We start from the raw sequence: 23,794 nt of genomic DNA on the forward strand, positions 1-23,794 counted from the left end.
GTATGTATATATAAACCATATACTCAATATGTATACCTATATACATATTGGAATATGTATATAGAGTATATATGTATATATTGTATATATACGTATGTATATATTGTATATATACGTATGTATATATTGTATATATACGTATGTATATATTGTATATATACGTATGTATATATTGTATATATACGTATGTATATATTGTATATATACGTATGTATATATTGTATATATACGTATGTATATATTGTATATATACGTATGTATATATTGTATATATACGTATGTATATATTGTATATATACGTATGTATATATTGTATATATACGTATGTATATATTGTATATATACGTATGTATATATTGTATATATACGTATGTATATATTGTATATATACGTATGTATATATTGTATATATACGTATGTATATATTGTATATATACGTATGTATATATTGTATATATACGTATGTATATATTGTATATATACGTATGTATATATTGTATATATACGTATGTATATATTGTATATACGTATGTATATATTGTATATACGTATGTATATATTGTGTGTATACGTATGTATATATTGTGTGTATACGTATGTATATATTGTGTGTATACGTATGTATATATTGTGTGTATACGTATGTATATATTGTATGTATACGTATGTATATATTGTATGTATACGTATGTATATATTGTATGTATACGTATGTATACATATGTATGTATACGTATGTATACATATGTATGTATACGTATGTATACATATGTATGTATACGTATGTATACATATGTATGTATGCGTATGTATACATATGTATGTATGCGTATGTATACATATGTATGTATGCGTATGTATACATATGTATGTATGCGTATGTATACATATGTATGTATGCGTATGTATACATATGTATGTATGCGTATGTATACATATGTATGTATGCGTATGTATACATATGTATGTATGCGTATGTATACATATGTATGTATGCGTATGTATACATATGTATGTATGCGTATGTATACATATGTATGTATGCGTATGTATACATATGTATGTATGCGTATGTATACATGTATGTATGCGTATGTATACATGTATGTATATATTGTATGTATACATATATGTATATATATACATATATGTATATATACTATATATACATATATATGTATATAATACAATATATACATATATGTATATATACTATATATACATATATATGTATATAATACAATATATACATATATGTATATATACTATATATACATATATGTATATATACTATATATACATATATGTATATATAGTATATATACATATATTATGTATATATAGTATATATACATATATACTCTATATACATATTCCAATATGTATATAGGTATACATATTGAGTATATGGTTTATATATACATACCAATTGTGATATATACATATTGAGTGGCTGTTAGAAAGTATAAGGAGGAGCTCTAAATACTGACATGGAAAGATACATTATTCGGTTAAGTAAAACTAAGGAATGCACGCATGCATGTGAGGATGTGTAGGAAAAAGTCTGGAAGGATGTACATGAAGTTGTTAATAATGATTATATGTGGTGGAGGAGTAGGGCTTTTATTACTGGTTTAAATTTTTAAAATTTGTTTTACATTATAGGAACTAGCATGTACTCTTTTAGAGTTGAAATGAGACTATTTAAATGTCAGGTTTTTAATAATAAGTCTATAAATAGTTTAAGATTGTTAGAAAAGATAGTGTCCCTTGTGACCATTTTCATGATAGTTCAAAATTGGGTTATATTAAATGTAGGGCTGACTCATTACAAAGGTGCTTTTCTGTAAGTGTTACAGGGAGGTGTACATGTCTTTTTAGTTTGCTGACAGTAAATATTAAGTAGTAATAACAGTAACAACTATTGCTTTTCCCACTGCATAGTCTATAGTTCAGTGATTTGTGATTATGAAGCTAATATTCTTAAATTTAGAGCTTGTGAAATTTGATGAGTAACCAAATTCTTAGAGAAAACGAGATTCTCAGAAAAAAGGAAGATTGACAGATTAGTAATAATCCCATGAACATTAAGATTGATTATTGATTTAATTAGTTGAATTGATGAGAATACTCATAAAAAACCAATAATTTAACTCTTACTTGATAATTTTTTTAAATTCTAGATTCCTGTTCATCCTGTACCCGATCCCTTAGTTCATGAAGTTCTAAACTTAGCTTTTAAGCACTTTAAACATAAGGAAGGGTAAGTAAAATACTAACTTGGGATTGTTGCCTTTTTTTGCAATCCAGGTCTAGACTATTTTAAGTCTTACTGGTCATTTGTTTGAGAGTTCAAGGCAATTCTTATCTTCCTTTTTTTTTTTTTCTTGAGGCAAGGTCTCACTTTCACCCAGCCTGGAGTGCAGAGATGCAATCATGGCTCACTGCAGCCTTGACCTCCTGGGCTCAAGTGATCCTCCCAACTCAGCCTCCTGAGTAGCCAGGACTACAGGTGCACGCCACCACACTCAGCTAATTTTTGTATTTTTTGTAGAAACAGAGTTTTGCCATGTTGCCCAGGCTGGACTTGAACTCCTGGGCTCCAAGCAATCCACCTGCCTTGGCCTCCCAAAGTGCTGGGATTATAGGTGTGAGCCACTGCACCCAGCCCCCATTTCTTTTAAATCCACAAAAAATGCTGATAAGAAAGATTTTGTGAAAATAATTCTTAGTACTACAGATTGGATATGTAAGAACCAGAAGGTTAAATATAGTAAAGTAAAATTGAAGATAGAATAAAATTAGTATTACTTTGTTGTATAAATGAATATTCAGAGAAAATTATACAGTACTCTGATAAGGAATTTTCAAATGTATTAGGAAAGAGAGTTTGTAGAAAAATTTAATGAAATGTTATGTTTGTTCTTTTGTCATTTTAGATATTCAGGAACCAACACTGGGAATGTGCATATTATTGCTGATTTATATGCAGAGGTGATAGGGGTTCTTGCCCAATCAAAGTAAGTTTTGTAAATCACCCATTTAGATTTTCTTTGCATTTTAGAATGCTTCATTACCAATGAATACAATAGATACTGATAGTTCGAAATCCACCATTTTCCATAGCACTAAGTCAACTCCACCTTTTATTACTTTACTGCTCTGTTTCTCAGAAGCTCTTTAACACTCATACTTCAATTTCACCACTTGTTTTAATTTTATTTGGGGTTTTCTATAAATGTCTGAATCGAACAAATCAGAAATTGCCAACCATATTTAGGACACTATCTTTTTCCCTATTTTTAACAATTCTGTTAGAATCTTTTTAAAGAACTCTTTACAGAGCTAATAATTATTTTCCAAGTGAGAACTTTTATTCCTCAGCAATGCAGTGTTTTCTAATCATATTTGTTTTAATGCTACACAGAGTTTGAATTGGTAAGAGACACCAAAAAGGAAAGATGAAAGATACTAGATTACTCAATTAAAACTGTTAATTCATTAAGAGTTATACACATTGAGTTGTACTGAACCATCACTTTAGTAAACAGCAAAATATATTTGTTATTAGCAACTTGTGGTTACTGTAACAATTATGGAAGATTTTGGATTTCCTTTGTTACTACTGGGAAATTTATAAGGAAAAAAGTATCAAATTATATTTTCTTAGATGTGTTTGAAAGAGTCTTTGGCCCTGAAATCATCATATAACAAACAACCTTTCTAAATTCTAAGAAGGCAAGTACAGTTATTGTTAATGTTTAAGTAGTTTGCATTTTAATATTAAGTGAAATATTTTATTTAGCATATTTTTAAAATTTTTAATATACTAGGAACCCTTGTATAGCAAATGCTATAGAACTTAGAACATGGTTTGAGTATTTTAAACGATTTAGATATAGATGATAATTTTTTAATACCTTATGGTTTGAGTATTTTAAATGATTTAGACATCAACAATAATATCTTAATATCTCGCATGGAATTAAATTGACACAAAAACATAGATATGAGCGGTGATGTATTTCTCTTTATGACAGTTTATGTTATTTTTATTTTTGTCAAAACTGAGTTTCTGTCTCAGGAATATAGACCAGAAATTCTAAATAATATATTAGCAAGTTGGATCCAGGAGAACACTCCATCATGGCTACGTTAACTCTAGATGGCAAGGATAGTAAGTCCAAACAGCCAGTAAATGTATGAAATGGTACTCAGCCTCACCTGCTAGTTGTAGGAGAAATGCCACTTTAGAGCAATACTAAGATGTTTTCTGCTCATGCATGTAATAAACATGGGAGAAAACGTGAAAGGATCCACTTTGAGTTAGGCTGATAGCACCTAAGGGGGCAGGTGGTGGGGTTGAGTGGGAGTGGGGAAGAGAAGGAGATAAAGGTTGGAGGTATATTTGAATCTTGGTGTATGTATTTTCTTGGTTTGTAGTGACTAATAATTTTTGTAAGTAGTTTAACAAAAGGAAAAAATCCTTAGATTCTAATATTTCAATGGAAAGACTTTATCCATTTTACAAAAATTTTCTTAATGAAGTGCTAAAGAATATAGTCATGAAAAATGGTATCATATTCTCCAAGATTAAAATCAAAAAAGATGTTATATTTCAGTCATGTATCCATATTTTGTTAATTCTTTTTTGTTCTTCTCACTGTAGTCAGTGACCACTGGAAAGCATGTTTTGAGGTTATTTTAACTTTAAGGAACTGGCTTCCCCAAGTAACATTATCAGTAAAGTCTTTAATTGTTTCATAATATATAGGGGGGAAGGGGATAAATAAGTATAATTGATTAATAAACTATTAGATGTCCTTTTCAAATGTAAGTGAAGGAAAGCTTACTAGCTTTAACAATTGTGATTTGAATCCAGGATGATGCTCACATTTCAAAAGCCTTTTGGCAGTGTAATGATGTATTGATTTTAAGTGATAATTAGTACTGTATGATTGATTGGCTTATCTCTGTGAACAAATTTATAGTCTCCAATATGCTCTCCATATAACTAATTGCAGACTTTATATAAAAAGAGCCTTAAAAGATGGAGACACTGATTTACATGGTGGCGTTTTGTGGGTTGGTTATTTGATATTATTCTATTATGGTTATTAATTAAATGGTAGTGGTGGTGTCTTGATAATATAGGAATAAAGAAATCCTATTATTTCTCCTTCAGAAACTTTTAATTTAATTTTAAAAGAAATGAACAGCAAATTTAGAGTAGCAATTTTTATTTTCCTCTGTGTGCCTTTCTGGCAATTGTAATGAAGGTAGAGAAAGGAGATGATATTTAGGTAGCATACCTTTTGATTTTTACCCTTAAATATCATGTGGAAATTAGTGTTTTTAATTCAAATCAAATGATGTCTCCACGTATATTAAAGGTTTCAGGCTGTAAGGAAGAAGTTTGTGACAGAATTAAAAGAACTGCGACAAAAGGAACAAAGCCCACATGTGGTACAAAGTGTCATCAGCTTAATAATGGGAATGAAATTTTTTCGAGTAAAAATGTATCCTGTAGAAGATTTTGAAGCATCATTTCAATTTATGCAGGTGATATACCTTCTAAATGACAGTAAATAGAGCAAGCCTAACAGTCCTTGCTCTTCATGACTTTTTAAAAGAAACAAAATACACGTAAATTAATGGCATCATTTTTAGTCTCTTATTTCATGTGTTAAGTTGTTCTAAGTGTAAATTAATTTTTTTTTTTTCCTTGAGACAGAGTCTCACTCTGTCACCCAGGCTGGAGTGCAGTGGCATGATCTCGGCTCACTGCAACCTCCACCTTCCTGATTGAAGCGATTCTCCTGCCTCAGGCACCCGAGTAGTTGGGATTACAGGCGCCTGCCGCCAGGCCTGGCTAATTTTTTTTTTTTTTTTTTCCTTTAGTAGAGATGGGATTTCACCATGTTGGCCAGGCTGGTCTCTAACTCCTCACCTCAGGTGATCTGCCCGCCTCAGCCTCCCAAAGTTGTGGGATTACAGGTGTGAGCCACCGCACCCAGCCAGCTTTGTTTTTTGACTTGAAGATGCATTGACCTTAGTTTTTTGGTAAAATGGCAGAGTGTTCACAAAATGATGTGATATTACAAATTCTTTAACCTTTTCTCTTTTGTTAATCTAAGTATATACCTCTTTCCCTTTAAGGAATGTGCTCAGTATTTCTTAGAAGTGAAAGATAAAGATATAAAACATGCACTTGCTGGTTTATTTGTGGAGATTCTTATCCCTGTAGCTGCTGTAAGTATTTTTCTTATTTTCATACCATTTGTGTGTTATACAAGAACCTTATCAACCTTATACTTTTATTTTTTGTCCTAAAAATACTTACATGACAATAAGCTGTGGCCATGGGAAGGCTCGTCTCATTTGCTCCCTGTTGCTCAGAGGTCTCTTCCTTTTGTTGATCATACAATGTTTTAGAGATCATTTCATGTATTTTGTTTTTTGGTTGTTGCAGATGGTAGGGGAAATCCAGCTCCATCTTGGCTAGAAATGGAGATTAATTACATTCTTTTTGTTCAGATTTTATTCTAATTAAAATCTCAAAAATGAAGAAATGTATTACATGTTGAAAAATTGAACTGTTTTGGCTTTCATTTTTAAACATTGAATTCACTTACTTGTGACCTATGGCCTTATATGAATTGGTTTGTAGTATTCAGGTCCTACCTTTAGAGCATGTTTAGAAAAGGTGAACAGAGAATTGTTTTAAAAGTTAAGAATTTGAAATATTAATGAGAGTGATTGACGTGTTTTTTTAAAACCTGTTTTGCATTGAAGATTTTTAAAAATGGGGACACACAAAACTCATAAATTAAAGGTTTGCAAGTGGTTTATTTGAGTTACACAGCCCCCGTTTCCTCCCACCCAGTTTTTAGCCATATGAATTGGGCTCATTTTATAAAAAAGAAAACAGGCTATCATGTATAAGTCATGTCAGTTTTAGTCTTTTATTAGATATGCACTTTGATTTCTTTTCCTGTAAGTTGTTTGAATTACTGTTTATCCCTTCCAAATGATCATTTGTACGTCACCCTTTGTTTGATCATCCTTTTTTTTTCTCCCAGATGGCTGAGATTAGGTTTTAGTTTTTAAGGCAGTTCATCAAAAGGAGCAGGTTGTAGGAAGAGAGGCACTTGACAATGGTCCATTATCATCGTGTTGCCTGATTCTTTTATACCATATTTGCTTTTGTGTCCAGGTTTATTAGCCTGCTAGGACAGCCGTAATAAAGTACTGCAAACTGGATAGCTTAACAACAGAAATGTATATTGTCTCATATTTACGGAGGCTAGAGTGTGAGATCAAAGTGCCAGCAGGTTGGTTCCTTCTAAGAGCTGTGAGGAGGAACCTGCTCCATGCCCCTTGCTTAGCCTCTCGTGTGCACTGAAAATCTTTTGTGTTTCTTGGCTTGTAGAAGCATGGTTCTGAATCCTGCCTTCATTGTCACATGGCATTCTCCTTGAGTGTATGTCTGTGTCCAAATTTCCCCTTTTTAAAAGGACACCAGTCATGTGGATTAGGGTCTTCCCGATCCTAACTTAATTAATGTGATCTGCAATGACCTATTTCCTAATGAAGTCACCTTCTGATGTCTGTGGGGTTAGGACTTCAACATGAATTTTGGGGGGATATGATTCAACCCATAATACTAGGCCTTTGCACATGCAGCTCCTTCTGCCTGGAACATTCATGCCTCTCTAGTAACCTCCCTCCCCTCTTTCTCTGGCTGGCTTCTCTTTCTTTACTCATTTATTTATTGAGTGCTTTCTGTTTGTCAGGTCTTCCTCTATGCACAAGGGAACACAACAATGAGTATGATAGGAAAGACTCCCTAGTACCGTAGATTTTAATTGCTAGTGCAGAAAATAGAAAATAAACTAGTGTATAAAATAGGTAGTATGTCAGATTGTGGAGAGTAATGTGAAGAAATGTAAACAGGGTAGGGGGCATAGGATTGCCAAAGGGGTGAGGGAGTTGAAATTTTAAAAAGAGTATGATTAGGGAAGACCACCACGTCGAAAGAGTTGGTAGCAATTGAGCAAAATCTAAAGGAATGAGACAGTAAGACTTCCTGTGTCTGTGGGAAGAGCTTCTCAGGCAAAAGGCCCCAGCGTAGACATCCTAAGGCAAGAAATTCTTTGATGCGTTCTAGGAACAGCAAGGAAGCTCCAAAGGCTGGGTCCCCATGCACATGGTCCGAGGGTGGGAGATAAGGCCAGCAAGGTTAAATGGGAGGCTTTAGCACTATTTCTGTTAAGAGATGTTGGATGCAGCTTAGATGTTACTTCCTTGTTGAGTTTTTCCATAGGGGCCCCTTTTGAGTGCTCCAAGAGCACAGAGAATTTGTTCTCAGTGGACCTGTTATACTGTGTCCTCTTAGCCTGTATTCCCACTTTGTTCACTCAGGGTGGGACTAGGTTTATCTTATGTACTTAACATTTGGTCACTTGGCACATTGTAGTACTTCAGTGAGAGTCTCAGTGAATTATTAACCAATTTCAAACCTTACAGAAAGTTCTTGTATTCTTTGTATAGTTTAATCTAACATCTGTATCATTTTCTTTGTTTGCATTATCTTTTTACTAGGCTGTTAAAAATGAAGTGAATGTTCCCTGTTTGAAAAATTTTGTGGAGATGCTTTATCAGACTACTTTTGAACTGAGCTCGAGAAAGAAGCATTCATTGGTATTAAGAAACATTTCAAACCTTTTCATATTTAATTGGGATTTTTAGTAATTGATTTATGAATTCAGTGGAAATTTAAGAGAATGGTAAAATCTGTAATTGTAAAATCCCTGAAGTGCAATACAAGGGCAAGTTTTACATACGTATTTTTTGCGTGGCTCTATTTAAATGTTCTGTTCTTAATTTTACTAGCTCTGCATTTGTTGAGTTGTTCAGACTTCCTTCTAGGTAGTCATGCATTGCTTAATGATGGAAATATGTTCTAAGAAATGTGTCGTTAGGCTATTTCATTGTGCAAACATCATTGAATGTACTTACACAAACCTAAATAGTATAGCCTACTACACACCTAGGCTATATGGTATAGCTTATTGCTCCCAGACTACAAACCTGTACAGCATGTTACTGTACTGTGGGCAGTTGTAACAGAATAATATTTGTGTATCTAAACACGAGAAGGTACAGTAAAAATATGTTGTAACCTCAGGGGATCACTGTCATAAAGTGATTTTAGCAGCTGTTTTCTGTCTAATTACGTCTTTTCTATTCAGAGATTGAAGGCATTTTTTTCTACCTGTCTATTTCACATAACTTTTACGTAGCTTGGAGAAAGTTTGGAGAATTGGTGAAATATTTGACCTTCTAAACTAGAGATACAGTAATACTAAACATGGATTGTGCCAGGCATTGAACTAAGTACTTTGTACTTTTTTTTTTCTTACTTTAAGCTTCACAACCCTATAAGATATTTGTGATTATTGTCCTCTACTTTATGTGTTTGGAAAGTGAGGCTTAGAGTACCTAATGTAGCCATCGTGAAGTTACACATTTGACAAACAGAAAGCTAACATTTTAATACCATCTGTCATCTGATCCCAGGGACTAGTCATAACCACAAAATGGATGAGAGACTAATGGGTTGAGGGAGAACTAATAGCATATTCTAACTCAGACAGGTATGATCAGTCAAGGAATTTTCCTCGTAGAAAATTTACTCTTTATCTTTCTGTGTTAGATTATTCTATGAGATTATATTTCTTATTACGAATTGGAAAACTGCTTAAAAGATTTGTTTCCTTGCTTATGAGAATAAATGAAATATAAAATTTAAAAGTCCAGTGCTTTTCGATGAAAAATGTTAATTCTGTCTTTTCCCCGTCTCCTATAGGCTTTATATCCACTAATTACCTGCCTTTTATGTGTCAGTCAGAAACAATTTTTTTTAAATAACTGGCATATTTTCCTACAGAACTGTTTGTCACATTTAAAGGTAAGATGTAATCACACTTCTGATATGTAAATACTGACTGGTATATTTTGTTTATGCATATAAATTGAACAGTGCATAATGAAACTTTTGTTACTATTGGTATACTTGAATAGCAACACTTTGCCACATTCCTTTTCTTATACCCACTGTATTTCTTCTATAGGGAATCATGTATAGATATGAGTAAACTTTTGATTGAAAATTTAGTTTGTCCTAATGAGTGCAAGATTATTGTACATTTTTAGTGATATTTATATTATCTTAAATCTAGGAATATTTGTTAATTCTTTTAGAATTATAGAGTATTAATCTCACAAAACCTTCTAGATACTTATTTTGTCTTTTGAGAAAATCAGTAATGTTGGTTTAAGTCTGAACAATATGAGAAAAAGCTTTGATAATATCACTAAAATCACATTTAAGTATGCCCAGCCATATCTAAAAGTTGGTACTGGATCTGCACAGATGCAAAAGCTCCTGAAATGATTCTGACTTGAATGAAAGGGTACTTGTCATTAACACTATTTGGCACATCCATATTCAGCCTCTCTTAGTCCTGAAAACAAAACTGTGAGAGATAGAAGGATCATTTTCTTCCCAGGATGCTCTGCTAGCAGGATCCTCTTTTCTTCTTTGGGTAGGAACACAATTCTGACAGTGTGGGAATATTCTTCAGCTGCATGTCATGCGAATGCTTGATTTGAATATTCTTTTGATATATACTTAGATGAGCCTATTTGAATATTTGCTTGCAAGTTATAGAAATATTGCAGACATGACATTCCATTTCCTGGTATTCCTCTAAGTTAGACTTGAGACTGAAAACCTTATACTTTGAAGATAATGGAACCGAGGCAGATAGAGAAAGTGACTTGTCTCTGGGTATGCAGCTCGTTGTGCTATTGTAGGAATAGGACTGGATCTTCTTTCATATTTCAGGAATGATCCACTGGATGTTATCCTGTACGTCTTTTTCATGATTTTATGTATAATTTTCAAAACTGCCTCAGTTTCTTAGGTATACGGAATATATACTACTTTGAGAAATGTTTTTGTCTATTTTCCTTCTAGATAAACGTTGATATTACTCATGTTTGGATGAGAATTTATATGCCTTATTTGACTATTTATGAAAATTCCCAGGACCAAATCAAACTGATTGAACTCTTTATGTCATGCAACCAGGAAATAAATTTTATTTAATTAATTACATTATACTTGTTTCTGTTCTTATTTTTGGTAATTTGTACAGATATAGGGACCAAAAGAGAATTGATCATTTTTCTGGATAGTATGATTTTTCATACATTCATTAAAATATTTTTAAGATATGCATTTAAATGTTTCTGGAAGGCTGCTTTGTTTCATGACAGTTCATACTTTTCTGTTGCTTGTTGGAATTTTTATATATATACGTTTCACCTAACATATTTGCAATACTTCGCAGTACCTTAACTTTTTTTTTGTCTTAAGGCTTTCATTTAAATGCTCTGTTTTCTTTGAACCCTTACCTCCTGTTAAATATTTCTGGCATATTGTTCATTTTCATTAATGGCTATGTCAATCTGCCAGGCTAAAGGAGATAAGAGACACTTAGCATGAGTATTTGGAATATAATTGTCTTGGCCATTAACCCTTAACTTACATTAAGGCTCTATTCAGCAGAAATTTTATGAATTGGCTCCTATTTATTAAGTCTTAGATAATGTGGCTGCTCTGCATAGTTGAGGTAAGGAGTTGAGCCTTGAAGGAAAAACTATGCTAGTTATCTGTTGTAACAGTTATTTATTTTATGTATAGGGAAAATTGATCCAAGATAAAGGCCTTACCTAAACTATTTTGAGATCCATTTAATCTCTTGATACTAAAAACCTAAACAATTTCCTTTTATTAGACCTATACCTTTTTTTTTTTTTTTTTTTTTTTTTTTTTTTGAGATGAAGTCTCGCTCTGTCACCCAGGCTGGAGTGCAGTGGAATGATCTCGGCTCACTGCAGGCTTCACCTCCCGGACTCAAGCGATTCTCCTGCCTCACCCTACTGAGTAGCTGGGATTACAGGCATCTGCCACCACCGCCGGCTGATTTTTGTATTTTTAGTACAGACGGGGTTTCACCATATTGGCCAGGCTGGTCTCAAACTCCTGACCTCAAGTTATTCACCCGCCTCAGCCTCCCAAAGTGCTGGAATTACAGGTGTGAACCACTGCGCCCAGCCTAGACCCATACTTCTTATGACTGGTTTTTATTACTTTTTATTGGATGCTACATCCTCTAAGTACAGAATCTCATTTGATTTTTACTGTACATGAGGCTGAAAGAAGATAAACAATAACCCGTGTTTTGGGAGCCAGCATGGATTTGTGTCCATATTCACATAGTTCCATAGCTCTTGCTCTTCTAGTCCACCATTTTACTTCTGAATGTAGTATAAGGATTGTTGTTGGATATAAGCACTGAATATTTTAAGAAAACATGTTAGCAATAATTTGAGGATATTAAAAAGGCATTACTCTCTAGTCATAAGAATAAATATGATGAATTTCAAGGCACTTTATGATATTGCACAGTTTTAAAAAATTACCATACTAGTTTTTAAAGTTGATGACCATGAAAAATGAGCTTTATCTCTATATGCCCATAAATAGCTTGTGACAGTGTCACGTTATTTTCACTGAAAAGTTAAATCTTTAATTTTTATCCCAAACAGAATTTGGTAGTCTCCCATTCCTACATCTATATCAATTTAGGTGCTTGTGTGAAAAGTGATTTTAAAGTTTCTGGAGAATTATTAAGAGAGATAGGTGAATAATAAGAGTAGTTATCATAGAAAATAATTTGGAGATTTTTTTCAACAATCTATACTTACATTCATTTAAAAATTTAAAGTTGAACTGAAATACAATGCTTTAAGAAGAATTCTAAGAAAAATTAGGTAGTTAAAACTTTGTTTTCTCTCAGTTGGAATATTATAGGTGTATCTTACATGATGCCCAAATCGTGAGATTTTTTTTTTTTCTTAGTGTTTCTGGCCACTGTCTTGGACATTTCAAATTTCTTCTAAATAGAGACCTTGGTGAAGAGCTGTCTTGTTTTGTGCTTATTTTCATCTAACATGCATGTGCTGCATCTCATGTTTATGTTTGCTGTCTCACATTGCTTTATTTAGATGCCATCTAACAACAGTATCAGAAAACAAATAGAAACACTCCAGGTGAGTTGTGTTGACATTACAAAGTAAAATACTGCTTTATTTCCTTTAAGCGTGGCATTTGTTTTTCCTTTTCCCGTTGTTGCATTGCATGTCTAATGTATTTATTCCAACCTGCTTCTGGTATTTTAAGAGAAGAGTAGCACACAGCAGAAACATTCTTCAGAAGGTTTAATATCAGTGTGGCCCCAAGAAGATGAATTTAAGAAATAGAACTGACACTGAATGCTGATTCTTCACCAAAAGTCACAATTTAAAAATATTCTGTTTAACATACATTATCTAGCTGTTATAAATGAAAATGTTTTAAAAATTTCCAGTGAAATTAAGGAGACAGTAGCTTAGATTTTGAATATAGTTTGTTGTTGTTGTTGCTGTTATTTTTAATTTTTGTGGGTACATAGTAGATGTATATATTTATGGGATACATGAGATGTTTTGATACAGGCATGCACTGTGAAGTAAGCACACCATGGAGAATGGGTATTCATCCCCTCAAGCATTTATCCTTTGAGTTACAAAGAATCCAAGTCTACTCTTTAAGTTAATGGAATACAGTATTGACAAATTAATTTTTAAAACTTTATCCTATTGATTTGGGTTTGTTTTTTGTTTTTTGTTTTAATTTTTTCAGAGAGAGGGTCTGACTAGCCCAGGCTAGACTCCAACTCCTGGGTTCAAGCTGAGACTACAGGCATGCACCACCATGCCTGGCTTTACTGATTTTGGTTTTAAACAAATCATTTTTTTAGTTCACAGTAGAAAAAAAGAGAAGAAACATTAAAATGATTGTTGCCAAAGACTATATTTGACTGACATACCAAAATTTTGTTTTATATTAAGTTCATTAGATTTTTATTTGTGTAATTGTTCAAATTAGATTGAATATCTTTGTTTAAAGCTCAGATAAATTTAGGGTGATTTTATTATTCAGACATATAGCAGCATTGTAGCAGCTGAAAAAATAATAATTGATTTTTGTCACTTCTCACCTTGCCTTTTTGGTCATTGCGTGAATGCCAGCTTTGTTTGAAAATCAAGTTTTTTCATACCAGATACCTCATCACTTAAGATAATCCAAATACTTTTATATTTAATCATTCATATGAGAACAGTTTTTATGTAGAATAGGACTTAAATATTTTTAATGTATAATTTTTAATAATATTTTGAAAATACAATTTAACAATATGAAAGTGTTATTTCATGTGTACCTAAAAACTAATGGGACTTATTTAAGACTTTATTTTTTTTAGAGCAGTTTTAGGTTCACAGTAAAATTGAGAGGAGGGTACCGAGATTTCCTGTGGGTAAATTTCCCTACCCACACTCATACCTAGCTTCCCCCGTAATCAGTATCCCCCTTCAGAGTGATACATTTGTTAAATTGGTAAACATACATTGACACATCTTTATCACACAAAGCCCACAGCTTACATTAGAGTTTACTCTTGGTGTGTTGTATATTCTATGGGTTTGGACAAATGTATAATGACATGTATCTACCATTATAGTATCATGCAGAGTATTTTCACTGCCCTAAAAATCCTTCATGCTTTGCCTATTCATTTCTCTCTACCTCCCTAACTCCTGGCTGAACTATTTTGACATCTGATATCTTATATTTAAATGATGGAAAAGAAAATAATGTTTTCTCAAAGACATTACTACAAAATGCTTGGTTGTTATATTTGTAGTATATGTTATATGTTACTTTAGTTACATTACTAACAAACATAACTGGAAATTACTGGGGGAGTATATTTGAAATTTGGGATCATTGTGGATCTGGCAGTGGAGAGAGGGATTGATACTGAGAGTCTAATGAGCACAGTAACTGATCCTCCATTTTTAATTATATCAAATCTTTATCCAAATAGATGTGCAAAAATCTAAAATGTAAATTCACAACAATCAGTACATCCTAAAACTAATCAACGGATGTATAAAGAGTTTCTCCGTAAAAAAAAAAAGGAGATTATTAGCTACATTTCAAAATTATTGGTCATTTGAGAACTTTATTTTTTATAACAGCTAGAATGAAGAAAAAGTTTGCTGATCAAATTGTAATGGAAATGGAATAACTGATTCTAAATAATAATAATTTAAATAATGTCCTTATTCTAAATAAAAATTATAACACTTAATAGTCAATGAACGTTTAATACATGCCAGGTACTGTTCCAAGTGCTTTACAGATATTAACTTTACCTCTGAGGTAGGTACCATATGTTCTCCATTTTAGAGATGAGGAAATTGTGACTCAGAATCATATAACAATGCCCAAGGATGGAGCTTGGATTTAGTCCCTGTTTTTCCCAGTTTTAGAGTCCACGCTCTTAACTCCCTGTTCACTCATAAGGATATACACTTCATAATATTTTGCATTATTTCGTAAATGCAAATGACTGTAATACCATTTGGTGTTCTGAATTTTAACTATATATGGGCTACAAATGAATTCTGCCAAAAATGAGTGATCCTTTTTCAGTCATTATGTCAGTATTGGAGTGTGAACTGTTCATCATCAAGTAAGTTTGTTTGTATAATTTTAGAATTCTTAGAAATACTAGTATAATTTTATTTAATAAGTAAAATTTAGTAAATAAAATTTTAGCATTTTGAAAGTGTAAGAAAGGGCTCAATTTCCAAATTTATGGTTACTTTTGAGCCATATATTTACCCTATACCAAATATGTACCTGGGTATTTAAACCTATTTTAGACTGAATACAAAAAAGATTGGCTTTTAGTTGTTGACAGAGAATATGTTTGCTGTTAAGTGATTGCAAGTATTATAATAAGTTTATTCTCTTTCGTTTTAAAACAGAATAAAGATCCGAAAATGTCTCGAGTTGCACTGGAATCTTTGTATAGATTATTGTGGGTTTATGTAATTAGAATAAAATGTGAAAGCAACACTGTAACTCAAAGGTGAGTATCTTTGCTTTAAAGTGCCTTAAAAATAAATTCTTGTTTTTAAAAAAACACACTATTGGGAATTTTAGTAAACATTATACTTTGTGGGTGGAATATGAATTCTGTCAATATATTATGAAGAATAGGAAGAATTTTTTGCTAATATGCTGTTGATGTTATGATCTCATTATGACTAGATCTTTTTCCCTGTAGTCGTCTTATGAGCATAGTGTCAGCACTTTTTCCAAAAGGCTCACGAAGTGTGGTTCCTCGTGACACACCTCTCAATATATTTGTGAAGATTATTCAGTTCATTGCTCAGGTGAGTGCTTCATCTCATAGTATGTATGTATATAAATTGTTAGAGTAATCTATTCTAATCACTTGGAGCTTTGAAATTTTTTATGCATCTAAAAACATAGTAACACAACATTGAATAAGTTTATTTCATTAATCTACACACTTGTAGATGGAAAGAAAACCCACAGGTGGCAGCACTTTGAATTGAAGAGGGATAAACAACATATCTCATAATCCTAATGTTAGTGCATTTACTAATTACCTTCTGAGTATCTTCAAGGATTTCTTAGAAAATTATTTTCATAGTCTACATTAATCTAGATTCTTAGGTACTGATAATAGATTCCACTGTAGCTAGTTAAACCCAAAGGGACCTCGAAAGGAATATAGATAGCTCAGAGAATTTATAGTAGGGCTGAAGAAACGAATTCTAGTCTGAATGACAAAGAGGAAACTGCTACCTTGGCCAAAATAAAACAGCCACCAGACAAGGAAGTCACCACATGTGGGTATGCTTCAGAATCATGCTGCGTCTGCTACGGTCCTCACCAGTAAAATAGATTCATTTCTCCCTGTCTTCCTCCTCCTCTTTACATATCCCAGTTCCCAAAGAGACTCACATGAGTGTATCACTTGGCAGGGTTTAAATTATATCCTCAAGCTTTTTGTTAAATGGGATCCTGGGAAGTACAAGTTTAGCTTTCTAGCCTCTGCAGTAAAGGAAGGATTATTAGAGGGGGATTAAATGGGTGTTAATGAGCCAATACAAGGTTTTGGTCACATTTCCTTTTGGGACATCCATCTTGGAGAAACATAGGTAAGGTTATCTCGTCAACATGGGAAAATGCTGTGATTCCAGAATATTGATTGCATTCTCTTTCAACTGAAACTGTAACAATCTAGATGATCCATAATTCAATTATTTTTGACAGTGAAGAAATAAAGAATATTTAAATAGAATTAGTACATTGTTATTTACTAGAGTACAAAAGTAATGATAATTTGATAAGTATAAGGATATCAGTAAGATTAATAAAAGCAAATTGTGCTTTAGATCAAGTGTTCAAAAAACTTGTGACATTAGGTTGCATCTCTTCTTTTTTTCCAGAATTGTACCCACTCCCTTGAATTAGTTACCTTCCTCCAGCACTCCACCAGAATTATAAAACTCCTTTCAAACAGCAGTTAATCTTATTAGTTAACTTCCCCCCACCCCCCGGGAGATTTCCTTCCTAGAGCCCCATTCTTCCTGACCCAGTATGAACTCACTGCTGTCTAGGCCTGCTGCCTGGCTATTGTCTTGGGACTTCCTTTCATTGTCACCCTGGGAATTCTTTCACTTTGATTTTAATATGATTTTGGTGAATGAATGTTTAAAACTTTATTCTGTTGGTTTGGGTATTAAACAAATCATTTGATAATTAAATAATATACTTATAATCATGTATTTTGACCTTAATTCATATGTATTTTTCTTCTGTTCAGCTGTGAACTTTTTAAGGGCACAAACCTGTCTTGTTGTCATTGTATATTATATTTATAATTCTTAGCATGATACCTAACACATAGTAGCAAGTTACAAGGATTTTTTTTTTTTTAAGGAACGCTTGGATTTTGCAATGAAAGAAATAATATTTGATCTTCTCAGTGTTGGAAAATCTACTAAAACTTTCACCATTAATCCAGAGGTAAAAAAATTATAATGTAATAATATAAAATCCTAGATTTTTTTTTTTAAGAGCATGATTTCTGGAATCAGAACTCTTAGGTTCAAATCCCAGCTCTACTTCTAATAGTAGCTGTGATCCAGGACAAGTTACTTAACCTTTCTAATAGCTGGCCGAATGGTTTAATAATAGTGTTTGTTTGTTTGTTTGTTTGAGACAGAGTTTTGCTCTTGTTGCCCAGGCTGGAGTGAAATAATGGTGTTTAAGCGTGGTAGAAAATAATAAATAGGCCGGGCACGGTGGCTCATGCCTGTAATCCCAGCACTTTGGGAGGCTGAGGCGGGCAGATCACCTGAGGCTGGCAGTTTGAGACCAGCCTGACCCCAACATGGAGAAACCCCATCTCTCCTAAAAATACAAAATTAGCCGGGAGTGGTGGCACATGCCTGTAATCCCAGCTACTAGGGAGGCTGAGGCAGGAGAATCGCTTGAACCTGGGAGGCAGAGGTTGCGGTGAGTCGAGATCAAGCCATTGCACTCCAGCCTGGGCAATAAGAGCGAAACTCTATCTCAAAAAAATGAATAAAGAAAGGAAAATTTTATCAGGTTAGTCAGCTCAGCTGGCTCCTGGAAGTTATAATGAGCCCAGGTTTTTTTTTTTTTTTGGTTTTTTTTTTTTTTTTTACTTCACATTATTTATATTTAAGGTGTTCTTCAATAAATCTCATTCATTCAATATTTATTGAGCACCTGAAATGTGCCAGGCACTGTTCTAGGTGTTATAGAAAAAACAAAAATTTGTTTCCCCCATGCCAAAAAAAATCAACATTAAAAAAGTGAATGTTACATCCTGCTTCCATGGTCTCATTATTCACTAGTAAACTCTAATTCATTCTTTAGACATTAGATTTTCAGGATTTTTCAAAATATTTCATAAATTAATTCTTTGTTGGAATCTAATTACATTTGAGAATATAAAAAGGCAAAATAGGTGTTATCTGTTTATTTTCTTATTTGTTTTAAATTACTATCTTGATCCTATACATAGTCAAATCCTAAGGTATGTGTTTATGTGGTTAACAAATGAGTTGGAAAGATAATGCAGCTTTTCATTTGTAATATTTTTAAGATAGTTTAATAATTATTTCCAGATTTTGGAAGTGGGCAAACATGATTGTTTGTATAGCTGACATACTTAACATGTTGGGGGTACATGTATCCCAGTGGGTGTAGAAGGTAGTTCACTGGAATACAGGAAGAAAATAAAGCTCTTATTTATATATTTTTTGGTTTCTACCGACAAAAATGGTTTTCAGCAACAAAAATTATGAAACAAAAGATATTTTCTTGAACATCCATTTTAAGAAAATATTCACTCTATTGAATAAATTTATTTCTGAAAGTAAGTTTTTTTTCTTACTGAAGTTCTCATACTAGGTATGAGTAAAAAAAATCAGTTCTGCTGGGTTTTTTTCTGTGGCGGTGGTGGTTGTTATTTATTAGGTTTACTTTGTTAGGATTATCTTGGATCTGTATTTTCTTTTCTTGGATCTGTATTTTCTTTTCAAGGACTTTTGTAAGAGCTCATGTAGTTAAAGCTAGATAAAATTATCCATTAGCCCATTTAATCAAATACATGCAAATTGCAATACACTGAAAGGATGTATAAGTGAAGCTACATTGTGGAGCTTTTCTGCGTCTTTCAAGGTGTCGTCTTTGACTATGTGACATGTGACTATCTGATACTTAGACTAAGGGAGGGCACCAGTACTATGTCGTATATAAAGAAGAGTGAAGCTTAAACTTTTAATCTTACTTAGATAATATATATATATATAAATATATATATATAAATATATATATATAAATATATATATATATATAAATATATATATATAAATATATATATATAAATATATATATAAATATATATATATAAATATATATATAAATATATATATATAAATATATATATATAAATATATATAAATATATATATATAAATATATATATATAAATATATATATATAAATATATATAAATATATATATATAAATATATATATATAAATATATATATATAAATATATATAAATATATATATATAAATATATATATAAATATATATATATAAATATATATATAAATATATATATAAATATATATATAAATATATATATAAATATATATCTATAAATATATATCTATAAATATATATATAAATATAAATATATATATATATATATATGAGCTTTATTTTCTTCCCGTATTCCATTGAACTACCTTGCATACCCACTGGGATGCGTGTACCCCACTTGAGAGACCACTGATGTAGATCAGAGATAATGACAGCTTGGGCTTGGATTGTAGTGGTGCAGATAGAGGAGCATTCACTGAGAAAAAACATTAAGAAGGAATCAAATCTGGGGGCAAGGTCATGCATTTGGTTTGAACATGTTTAACATGAGGCATCCAGGTAGAGGCATCCAAGTAAGAGATGTCAGATGGGTCTGAGGGTCTGAGTTCAGAGAGAGGCCAGGCTTAAAATTTGTGGGTGATCTGGTATGGGTGGTAAATGAAGCCATGTAAGTATATGCAGTTGCTTTGGGAGGTAATACATGATGATAGGAGAAGGCAGCCCAGGAGAACGTTGCCTTGAAGCAGTCTAACATTTAATACCCAGGTCAGGGAGGCCAAACCTGAAATGCAGATAAAGATGACACAGCCAGAAGTGGAACATAGATACCAAAGGAAGGGAGTGTTTCAGGAGAGAAAGGGTGCTTGACCTTGTCCATGTTGCTGGAAAATCAAGTAGCATACTATAAATAGGCCCACTGTTTTGAGCAATATGGTAACTGATGAGTGAGAATGGCTTCAGGGAAGTATTTGGGGAAAGTTTCTTCCATTAAGATAGCAGTATATTTAAGAGAAGGGGGATATATTCAGTTGAAAGGAAAATGTTGAAGATGCAAGAAAGAAAACGTGTATGTAATTGGTGCTGTAATGTTTCCAAACATGCAAGAACAGATGGGATTCCAACAACTAAGAAGTCTGTCACTCCCTCACTATACCAAGAGCAAAAGGGAGGGAGAAGAGGTGCAGGTATAAGTAAATTAGTGTGATTTGTAATTGAGAGATTGAGGAAAGTTGGTGATTTTTTTTCTTCTGTGAAGTAGAAGACAAGTCATTTGCCTAGAAAGGGAGGGGACGGGACCATAGAAGGATAGGAGAGTTGAGGAAGAGGATTGCTATAAGCCTTAGAGACAATAAGGAAGCTGGTCGACCTCAGAAGTGAGTGAGTGGCATTTGGGAATTTGATATTAAAGCAAATTCTAATGCCTGTGCTAGTTAAAAATGTTGGACAGAAAGGTTAGTGTTCCTTCTATCTTCCTTCCTTCCACCCCCCAACTCTGATGTTACCGATGAAATATTTCTAACATGCAAAAAAGGTAATTTATGATACTCATCTCTTCCTTTTGAATTTTTTTCCTTTGAAGAGAATGAACATAGGTCTCAGAGTCTTCCTTGTAATAGCAGACAGTTTGCAGCAGAAAGATGGTGAACCACCCATGCCAACAACAGGAGTTATTCTTCCCTCAGGAAATACTCTTCGTGTAAAGAAAATATTTCTCAATAAAACCTTGACAGATGAAGAAGCAAAAGTCATAGGTTAGTTTAATTGAAATTAAATGTTGCTTTGTAATACAGTTTCATATTCTTTTATAAAAGTCTGATCAAATATAAAATGTATATAAATTTGCCTAATATGGTTTTTCTAGTATATACAGCCATACAAAATGAATACTTCTGGGTTTTTTTTGTTTTTTGTTTTTGTTTTTGTTTTTGAGACAGAGTCTCACTTTGTTGCCCAGGCTGGAGGGCATGGTGCAATCTTGGCTGACTGTAAGCTCTACCTCCTGAGTTCAAATGATTTTCATGCCTCAGCCTCCCAAGTCGCTGGGACCACAGGCGTGCATCACCACACCTGGCTAAATTTTGTATTTTTAGTAGAGATGGGGTTTTGCCACGTTGACCAGGCTGCTCTTGAACTCCTGACCCCAAGTGATTTCACTCGCCTCAGCCTCCCAAAGTGCTGGGATTACAGACGTGAGCCACCATGCTCAGCCCACAGTGAATACGTTTTTTTGATAATAGTCGTGAGTCTTCATGTTAAGAGTTTTCCAGTTAAATCTTTATCACAGGATCCTATTCACTGCATTCTGTCCTTTCTTCAACTTAGTTTTAGTCCTCTGCATAATTTTCACATAATTTCTCCAGTTAGTCCAATATACTGAAGCTGATCATCAGAGAGAAGAATATGTCACAGTTGAAACCCCTTTTGTGGCAACAATAAGCTAATCATTTAAAGATTAATAGGCTTTTATTACAGAAAGTAAGTATTCTTTATCTAATTTCAGATATTTTATAACTGTGAAGTTTTTTCCCCTAGGAATGTCAGTTTACTATCCTCAAGTAAGAAAAGCATTAGATAGCATCCTCAGACATTTGGACAAAGAAGTTGGGAGACCAATGTGTATGACCAGTGTGCAGATGTCTAATAAGGAGCCTGAAGACATGATTACGTATGTAGTAAATTATGTGCCTTCATTGCTATTTCAGTTTTCCTAAGACAGTGTGGATGGCTCTTGCTTACCTGTCTCGTTACTTGGTCTTTGGAGTTCTTCCATGTTTCTATCTGCTGCAGTTTTCAATACAGTGATTCCTTCCACACACTCAGTTTTATTCCTTAAAGTGCTGTCAAACTGGTATAGATAGCAAAACTCACTCTAGATCCCAGTCTGGTGTGTTGTCAATGACAAGGCCCTACACTTACTCTGTGAGCAAAATATGAATCCTAGGTACCCCGGATGTATGTGGGCATGATTGGTTTATTATGTCAAATAAATGCTTTCACTGCCAAAGCCCTAGTTTAAAAAAAAAAAAAAATCCTGAAAATCTGAACTCTGATTATTTTTGACTCCTAGGAACTAAGGGGCATAGAGAGGAATAACATATGAGCAGTTTTTTTCGAAACACTACCTCATCCCACCCCACCCCAAGGGCCTTGTCATTATTTGTCATCTCTGCATCTTTTTTTCTTATTGTTAGGGACTTCCTCCTCAGGAAACTGTATGTTATGGCAATAGCTTACTTTATTTGCTAGAAAACATCTACATATTCTCTGTAAGGGAGGAGATTCTTCTGGATATTAATATTTGCATTATAGGTCTTAGAATACCAAATTTGATATTTAATCTCAATTTATTTAATATACAATTATTATGTACTACTATATGCCAATATCTCTGAGAGTTTCTTTAATGTGAAGTTTTTTGCCAATGTTACTTCCTCTGGGAAATCTTGTTTTTCACCACAACCACTTCCCTCATTTAGTCAGTAAGTTTTTGCTTTCACCCAGTTCCTCTGACACCTATATAGTGTATTTCTTCTGTAACTGCATTAACTTTCTATTCTATTTCAGTGTGCTTTAATTTAGGATCTTTGAGATAGAGAGCACCCTCTCAGTGACTAGGAAAAAAGCAGGATAGCAATAAAGATTTTATTACTTACAGGTGGGTGGGGGGCACTGCACATGTGGAGGCCACACTCATGGAGGTCAGGAAGCATGTGTAGAGAGAGAGAGAGAAAGAGGCCCATGGGCCAATGCCTTTTTTGGGTTGAGGGTGTTTTCCAAACAGTTACCTATGGGGAATTCTAATTGGTGGAT

At 33.2% G+C, this 23,794-nt stretch overlaps 1 protein-coding gene across 3 annotated transcripts in view; it reads left to right on the forward strand.

Annotated features, from left to right (window-relative positions):
* Nucleotides 1–23,794, forward strand: part of FRYL (FRY like transcription coactivator) — a 157,791-nt gene that overhangs the window by 43,508 nt on the left and 90,489 nt on the right. For 2 of the 3 annotated variants that reach the window (XM_055111566.2, XM_055111565.2), the window contains exons 6-16: nucleotides 2,184–2,263; nucleotides 2,940–3,020; nucleotides 5,394–5,562; nucleotides 6,160–6,252; nucleotides 8,605–8,703; nucleotides 9,872–9,973; nucleotides 16,012–16,115; nucleotides 16,314–16,422; nucleotides 18,002–18,088; nucleotides 21,564–21,735; nucleotides 22,517–22,649. In XM_055111566.2, the coding sequence (XP_054967541.1) occupies nucleotides 2,184–2,263; nucleotides 2,940–3,020; nucleotides 5,394–5,562; nucleotides 6,160–6,252; nucleotides 8,605–8,703; nucleotides 9,872–9,973; nucleotides 16,012–16,115; nucleotides 16,314–16,422; nucleotides 18,002–18,088; nucleotides 21,564–21,735; nucleotides 22,517–22,649 (1,229 nt within the window). Of the gene's footprint in view, nucleotides 1–2,183; nucleotides 2,264–2,939; nucleotides 3,021–5,393; nucleotides 5,563–6,159; nucleotides 6,253–8,604; nucleotides 8,704–9,871; nucleotides 9,974–13,140; nucleotides 13,186–16,011; nucleotides 16,116–16,313; nucleotides 16,423–18,001; nucleotides 18,089–21,563; nucleotides 21,736–22,516; nucleotides 22,650–23,794 lie in introns of all 3 variants that reach the window. The other variant, XM_055111564.2, reaches the window with a different exon arrangement.

Source organism: Pan paniscus, chromosome 3 (assembly GCF_029289425.2).
Source record: "Pan paniscus chromosome 3, NHGRI_mPanPan1-v2.0_pri, whole genome shotgun sequence".
Taxonomy (NCBI): Eukaryota; Metazoa; Chordata; class Mammalia; order Primates; family Hominidae; genus Pan; species Pan paniscus.